Below are 9,086 nucleotides of genomic sequence, written 5' to 3'. Positions count from 1 at the left end.
AAAACCTCTTTTTCACCCGTAGTGATAAAAGGGTTGCGTTGTTTTTTATTTGTAATATTAATTGACCAATTTATTATTTTGTATACTATATTATGTTGCTCTTGTTGCACACAATGGTGCCTGAGTGTATTAATAAACTCGTAGATTACTGTAAGCGTCCAAACTCCGAAACAGTGGTGACGTTGCTTCGCTAAACTATCATATGTGAGATGCTTATTCATCCCGACCAAATGATATAATCCCGGGTTTTTGGTCGAGTTCGTATTGCTCGTCTCAAGTTTTCTAATTAGTGTTTATAGACTGTTGTCTTTTATTTTTTGACATGGTATTGTCAGTTTTTCTATGACAAGTATTTGTTTTATCCCTTAAGTACCTTCTGCCTCATTTAAGCAGTCTTCAACAATAGACAGTTGTCTTTTCTATATGTCTAGCTGTAAATCTTCCCGGTTATATGAAAGTTGTAAATAAATTCAACAGAAACAATCAAAGATCGTCCATCATCATCCAATTCTCCATATAACGAAATATAATAACATATATAAAAATGTTACAGATGATCTAGGAACTTAGCAGCGCAAACATTTTAAATGCGTACGTGCCGTTCCACCATATTTTGCACTCAATGCCGCCTAAGCTGTTCAAATGAAAACGGCTTTACTCAATTCAATTTCATTTTAAATTGTGACTAATCCCTTTTGATGTGTTAACACATCGACTGAGATAGTGTTCATAGAATCAAAGAGTTTTGGGGTCCATTTGAAACAAAACTAAATGAATTACGAGTAAAAAAAAAGAGCCCTATACGTTAAACAGGACGGCTACCTCTGTCTATGACTTGATTTGGGGTGGTAAAGTAGGGTTCGTGTAACCAAATCTTTAAGTTTCCTGTTGTTTGTTTGCATTTTTTTTTCTTTCGTCTCAGTTTTTTCGAAACTGTTGTCTTTGGGTTGCTATCTAATTGGCGTTTACACATTATCTCCCTTCATATTAAAGATCAATGACTTGTTTAGGAGGGACACAGATGCTAAAAAGAAACTTGATACCAAAATATAAAATAATTGATGATAAATATCTTTAAAAGAATCGGCACTACTGTGTAGATCTACATTAACTTACACACATGCATAGACATAGCTGACTTTCTGGTTTAAAAAAAAAAACATAAAGCAGGTATAAATATATACTATTCGATAAAATAATTTAATATCAGATTGTCTAATAACATATAATATTCATACGATAATCATAATAAAATCTTTTATATCCCATGCATCACTCTCATCATGTAAAATATGTTTAAATGCCTTTGTTAAAACTAAAATTATTTGTGTTACTCCATTTTTTGAGATTGCACAAAAATTAGCAACTGAAATAAACTCGTGGATGCTGATTGGTGCTATTACAAGAAAAATATTTAACCGAGAGGTTCCCATACAATTTTGGTGATTATTCCTGTTTATGAACTTCCCATGCAATTTTGGCGATTATGTCTGTTTATGAGCTTGTGTTGTTACGTCGCTGTCTTTTTGGTCTTTATTCCTCATTTCCTTAATTGCATTCACTTTACATCGCAGTATTCTGAGTAATTATGTTTTTTTAAGTGACGAGTGAGAAAGTTTAAATTGACGAATAAAAGGAGACTAGATTGTCCACATATTTACGGAAATTGGCAACTCTTACAACTCTAACACCACGGCATACGCTGCAGAATAGGGATTTAAGAGGGTTGGCCCACTTAGGATGGAAGTCCTTCGATGTGAGCTTTTGAAATTAATGTTTTACATAAAGTCAGTTTCAGTATCCACATGCATGCCTTATATTTTTATACCTGCAACCCTATTTGAAATTTTACATTACACATACATTTGTTTGGTTTTTTTTTTTCCTGACCCTTTTATCACACACCAGCCAAAGTATGTTAATATATATAGTCATATGTAGACCGCAATTAACACTTAACAATGTTTTATTCTGATCTTTCATGTCTGATTTCTATCAATTATCACATTTTACATCTAATTTCTATGCAAGTTCTCAGACTGCTTATACATAATGTATAAAGAGAATTGATTTAACGCTACTAGGAATTACGGTCTAGTTAACAAAAAGACAACACAATGTTTCATCAATGAGAATTGAAAAACAAACACTGTATTAATTGATTTCATATAATTTACAATGGCTGAAAGGCCTACGCAAGTGCCCAAATTTGGCACATTATCTTTCTTTCAGAATCTAAGAAAAATGGATCAGACTAGAGAAAATTGCATATAATGTGTTATGACAAACATACAGGGCTAGACACTGGTGAATGTGTGCGTGTGTATAGGGGGGGGGGGGGGGGGGGGCAAACTTCTGACAAAAAACACATACATCTTTAGTCTATATGTCTAGAAGTTAGTCAGTTATTTTGCCAAATATTTGGGTGGGGGACAAAAACAGAGTGTTGTCTCTCGGCTCCTATGCCCTTTCGATGGTTTAGATTTATAGCTAATAATAATTGCAGGACATGTTTTTTATCAATGTATAAGATGATATTAATCTCTTGAAATCTATTTCATTAAATATTTCTCTGTAAAAATACTAATGTAAACACTTTGCTCAACAACGAAACAATCTCCCTGGTAACGACATCAGAAAAAAAGTGCTAAAGACTGAAGTTTTTAAATTCACTTCATTCAAGTTCAAAGATATTTTCAATAAATTAGCTCCATAAACATGCATAATGATTTTATTTTTTAATATGTACTTTGTATGAATGAGGAAAAATATCACGAGAAAATATTTTGTCTATAGTTTCTTCTTTACTTATTTTTCGTCGCGTCATTCTGTTTACAATGTGAATCAGTAATGTTCCTTGACATTAATTGTATACATACAATTTAAAATTTTATGTATTATCTCTTGAAGTTTAATTAAAATCCATAGCTATTTGGCATTCGTTCAAATTTAAAATTCAGGGTCAACAATGAGGTTTTTAAAATACATGCTTTGATTTTTAACTGAGCTTCACAAATATCAAATTAAAATATGCTTATGATTAAATTCCGAGATTAAAATTCGTATCTATATATGAAAAGATAATAAACTGGAGGGTCCATCAGAAGAGAATTTATATCTCCAGCGTAAACTAAAACTTCATAAAAACCACAGAAGTCAAGTATCAACATTGAAATGTATTGTTGAGAAATTTTGAAAAGTGGGGAGATAGTTCATTTTCAAAAGAACAAATCAAGCGTGTCCAGCAATTATATCGTTAGAACTTAAATCCATAAGGTATATTTCTTTACATATAAAACTTTGTATAAGCGCTGGACAAAATTAAGATTGAAATCCATTGAAGTTTAAGTGCAATTCGTTATAAAGAACACGTATATATATATATATATACCTAATGATCTTAAAAGGTAATTAAAAATACACCGTAAATAACAATAGGTGAATTAGATATCAAGAAGTTGGACGAATATGTATATAAAAAAAGAAGAAAAAAATCTATAAAAATATTCCGTACATTGAAAATATTTTAAATGTTTTAGATAAATAGTGCTAATGAACCATAGATTTTAAAAACCTTAGTAAAATATCAAATCTCACTTCAATTAAAGGACATGTCATGGTGTGTTTAATTCAATAGGTAACTATACAATGATTAAGAATGTACAAATGTATATCACAGAGTAAGATATTGCAGTATTTGATCATACATAACTACTATTATATCCATAAAATATTATAGTCAAATGACTAGTTTAGTTCCATAAACTCTAAAGGAATAAAGCACTTTTTAAACAAACATCAAACTATTCCATGAAATTTCTTTAGATATTGTGTGTAGTTTTCTTCACAAGTTCGTATACTTTTCAAGAAATAATCATCATCGTCTATAGCCGTCATTAAATCTGCTTGTACAACACACAGATTTTCGAATTTTTCTATTTCCGGTCGCATAACGCTTTTGGAGTTTCTACACCCAGCGGAATCGAAAAGTCGGATGTCAACGATACTATCATTTTCATATTTTCTAAAATTGTCATCGAAAAAAATATGCTGGACCCTGGTATCAAAAGGGTCAATATACAAAGGTTTGGCGGTAGAATACATGTATCCATTGTCTTGCCAATACCGGAAGTCGTCCATATACCCTGATATTCCCTGAGATTTTGAAAGCATGTTGTAAATATCCCGATCATTTTTGAATTCTTTAACCGTCGAGTCGTCCATGTACGTCATGAATTCAATTGATTGATTATCACCTCGCTTTACCTTTCCAACTAACTGGTTTACCGGAAGTTGAAGATCTTCCGGAAATCCTGGATGGTTCCCTGCCAGTCCAAATTTAACACTTGATATGACATTTGCGGTATCCAATCCATATGTTCTGAACACAATTGCAAAATCCCGGCCGTCCTCATGAAGTTGGTGTATTGCTTTATATACGGAAGGCAGTATGTAATGATAGTGCTTGCCATCTGAACCAGACATTGTTAATTTCCCTGATTCCGGAACTTCCGAATGTTTCCATTTCATTTTGTCAATGTGTGAATTGAAATATGGTAAAAAACCCTTGCCAATATCACTGTGAGCGAAATCGCCTGTTGCTATTCGCAACATTGTTCTGTCTTTGGGAGTTTTCACCAATTTTCTTTCTAAATATTTATAAAAAGTAGTTGTACCCTCAGCAGGAGGTGTAAGAGAAGGGGTATATGAATGCCATCGCCAAACACCATTTTCAAGATCTCTACCCCAAACGACGCCTGTCAAGAAACTGTTCAGCGCTTGTTCCATAGATACATTCGTTACTGAATCGGAAACTAGAACTGTATTCCTGAGATCAAAATGAACGACAAGTTTACGTTTCTTACCGTTTAGTTCCACACTACCATCCTCCATTTTGGAATCACAATTGTCTATCGGAGAAACAAATCCCCCTTTAGGGGAACTATTTGTGTCGCTATCTAGGGTCATAATGTTTCGACCATTTTCCATTCCAAAGACATTTGATTGAGCTGTTTATAATGTCCTATATTTTATAATGTGCGTGTCACAGGTAACATTTTAATAATGGAGTCTTGTCTTAACTTGATTCCAACTCACCAATCAATACTAACGAAGGTTTTTAAATCGGTAACTCTATTGATCAACTGTAGAACTGTAATGATCTATATATACGTATTACTCTGTATTTATATATTCAAAGTGCCTTTTAAATCTACTGGGAAAATCCCATAGGTTGGTGTTGAAATACTTGGATAAAGGATCTTATATATATTCGATTCCATATTACCGTATATCTTCTGGAAAGATGACTTTTTTACACTAAACAATACAATCAAAACTTTGGGGAAGGTATTACAATAAAACAAAAATATTAAAAAAAATTTATATAAATTATACTTTCATCGACTTATAACTCTATAAAGTCCAAATATATTTATAAAGGCAAAAGTATACAGTTTAAAGCACCGCTTTTTTTTTGTAATTTATTCAAATGCAACATCTTTTTGCGTAAAAATATACTTTAATATATTTTTTTGTAATTTCTGATAGGGTCTGAATGTAAAAAATCAAACTATGGAATGGTAGTGCTGAACAAATTTAACAGAGGAAGCGGATTCATCAACCGGAAGCAAACTTTGTTTAACAGTCACAGACTTTTTCTTCAATGTAACAAGGAGTTTTCAAAATGCTTTTAGAAATTAGATCACTTTATTCAAAAATCCTTCATCTTGTAGAAACAAGCATATCCTGCCTGACTGAATAAAGATTTAAAGTATACTTACTTTAAGTTAACTTAAGGTCAAAATTTGTGATTTGGATATTTGGAAAGAACAGTTATTTTATTTTATGATTCGTTTGAAAAGGTTCAAAACATGAAGTAAAGAGGACATTATACAGAAAGGCTAACGGGCAAGATGGTGAAAACAAATGTTAAGGTCCCCTAGCTATCGATCTTTATCAGTGAAAATATGTATACGAACCGTTATATAAGCTATAAAACCTTCCTGGGAAAACAAATTAGAAATTATTCTTCTCCATGTTAAAATCACACATTGTCGTCAATATAATGGAATTTTATGCGACTGTCATACAAGTGAGAGGTTTAGCTAGCTATAAAACCAGGTTTAGTCCACCATTTTCTACATAAGGAAAATGCCTGTACCAAATCAGGAATATGACAGTTGTTTTCCATTTGTTTGATGTGTTTGTGTGTGTTAATTTTGCCATTTGTTAAGGGACTTTCCGTTTTGAATTTTCCTTGGAGTTCGGTATTTTTGTTATTTTACTTTTCACAATGATGCCTTCTAACACAGAGAAAAATTTCACATCTCCCCGAAATATAACAATATTTTCCCAACTATCCATTTGTTTACCTTAATTGTGCAAATTAAGATGGATTAGTCACCGATTGCCAATTAAGACAAGAAGATGGCATGGTCTTTCAAGAAACAATAGAGAATGCCATCTTTGTGACTCAGATGACATTGGTGACGAATACCACTACATTATCCGGAAAGTTTTACACTCCTACCCAGGAGTCTGAAGAAGAAAAAGATTGTGACTTGTAAAACACTGAAAGCAGATAGACAAAAAATCTTATTTGGTTATTTTTGTAAAATCCCAAATACAATGTACATACTAATTTTAAGTTCGTGTTTTATTGAATTCTACAAATTCTATACAAGTAGAAAAGCTGTGTAAATTTAGATGTGGTATTCACTGGTATATCCTCCTAGTTAAACTAAATAACTTAAATGTAGCAATTCACATGACATGCATGCGGTAAGTCTATTTATATGTATCTTCTATTCTCTGTAACTTTGTACATGTATTTAGTTTATTAGAAAAGATTCGCAAGTTCAAGACAGCCCATAGCAACGATTTGAGCCTCGGAGTGTTTACTAGATGTCGATCACGATAAATCTGTGCATTAAAGAACACAGCTAATAATAAACTATATAGACAAAGAACTCTAACAAATTATGTCATAAGTTGACTGGCAATTTGACCATAAACTACAGATACAATACAAATATCTAGACAAGCATAATTTGTTTAATGGTTCTTTTCCATTACAATGAGTGTTTGAAATCTGTGTTCAGTATGCATGCTTTCATGTTATGTTTTCTCTGCACAACTTTGCGTTTGCTTTTTACTTCTGTCCTCTTTCAGTCATTTTGTTTATTTAGATTGTTATACTGTACTACCGAATAATTTGCCCTATTCGTACATGATTTCTCCTGGCAATATCATACATAAATGTATATCTTTTTCTCTTTTTATTTTCTAAATGTTTGTCTTTTTCTGTATTTTACCATATTAAGATTGTAGGCAAAATTATCATTGTACTAGTATTTGTTAGGTTTCTTTGTCCCTTGGAGCCTGTATTTTGCTGATATTTAACTCGCATCTGTCAACTTCCAAGCAAGGACCGAAGGTCATAAACTCGGCAATGTTAAACGTAGGACTTCGGAAAAGATCGCAGAGTCGACGAATTTGCTTCGGAAGTTGCGCATCTGTGTGCTTCAATGCACAGATGTGGCGTTATTGATAACTTTCAAGCTTCTGCTTATACAGGTGGTATGGGTCTTTTTTTTTTTTTGATTGATAAAGATCTTACTGTGAGTTTGATATGTAGAGCAGCAATACGATTCGAAGTATGTGAGTGTGGAGATTGTTTTATCATGAATCAAATTGATTCCCCACCAGTTCTTTTCCATTGTGAGAGACCAATAGATCTCTTCACCCTGACAAGACATTATAATAGACTAAAACAACTGCCCAATCTTAATTTTTACCCCCTTTTCCCTCTCTCTCTCTCTCTCTCTCTCTCTCTCTCTCTCTCTCTCTCTCTCTCTCTCTCTTTCGAAGAGGTAATTATAAAAACATGGATGATATTTTTATCATTTCGTGAACAATACTAGTAATGGTTTATTTAACGGTTCAGGTACCTGCCTGTCTGCGCTGTCGTTCTTTTTTCTTTTTGATTTTGCACAAACTGAGTCTTAGTCTATCCTCATACATTCAAATTCAAAAGCCATTATAATATTCTCATACATGTACGTCAATACGAAAAGTTTTCCTCCAAAAAATCAATTCCGATTCAATGAAACATTGATTATCCTATCGTGTCTTTCTTCATTAATAAATAATCATTATTTCTCTTGTCAGGATTGAACAAATGTTTGATGTAGTAATCTGATTTGACCCTAGTCACCTTATCATATAATGCACAATTATTCAATATTGACAAACACCAGCATAATACACTTAGTATCAATCAATTAAGCATTTATTAGTCACTGTACGTAAATACTTCTCAATATTGCGTGTTGCTTTTCTTATTATCTTGTATGTTTATTTTTCTGTTTTTCTTTTCTTTCTGTAATATATGTATTAATTCGATATTCTTTAATGATTAAGGTTCCACTGTGGTTTAGGTTATGTCACAGAAAAACCGAACAAAAAATACTTCAAGAAATATCCGCATTTTCTATCGATTATTTCCCCATATTTGTTTCAAAGTTTAAATGTATGTGTTTATTTAGATTAACCCTATCGTGTCTTTCTTTGTCAATGAATAATCATTCATTTCTCTTGTCAGGGTTAAACAAATTATTGGTGTATTGTGAATTTTCCTTTTCTATGTAGCAACATTCCAGAAGCGCCTGCATATGGAGTATATATCTCAAAGTTGATACGATATTCTAGAAATTGCATTTCCTATCATGATTTCTTGCTGCTTACTAGGTAGCTATTGAACCAAGAGTTCCAAGTGGTGAAGTTGATATCATCCCACCGAAACATATGGTGTAGGATCTGCCTACTACCCTTCCGGAACACCTGAGACCACCCGCCGTTTTTGTTGGGGTTCGTGTTGCTCAGTCTTCGGTTTTCTATGTTGTGTTTTGTGTACCGTTGTTTGTCTTTTGGTCGTTTTCGGTTTTTCTGCCATGGCATTGTCAGTTTGTTTTGACTTATGAGTTTGAATATCCTTTTGGTATCTTTCGCCTCTCTTTTAATATCCAAAATAAGAAAAATATAGGTTATTATAACATCAGTTGAAAATTATACAATGATATCTG

General features: G+C 32.6%; 1 protein-coding gene across 1 annotated transcript; it reads right to left on the bottom strand.

Moving 5' to 3' along the window:
- Nucleotides 1–1,173: 1,173 nt before the first annotated feature.
- Nucleotides 1,174–5,139, bottom strand: LOC127717362 (uncharacterized). Its single transcript, XM_052223064.1, has one exon. It carries the CDS (start codon nt 4,987–4,989, stop codon nt 3,799–3,801), a length of 1,191 nt encoding a protein of 396 aa, XP_052079024.1. The 5' UTR covers nt 4,990–5,139; the 3' UTR covers nt 1,174–3,798.
- Between the last annotated feature and the right edge of the window lie 3,947 nt (nt 5,140–9,086).

This window comes from Mytilus californianus, unplaced genomic scaffold (assembly GCF_021869535.1).
Source record: "Mytilus californianus isolate M0D057914Y unplaced genomic scaffold, xbMytCali1.0.p SCAF_1, whole genome shotgun sequence".
NCBI classification, from domain to species: Eukaryota; Metazoa; Mollusca; class Bivalvia; order Mytilida; family Mytilidae; genus Mytilus; species Mytilus californianus.
Note: the sequence above shows the minus strand (reverse complement) of the source record. Positions and strands in the feature narration are given on the sequence as shown.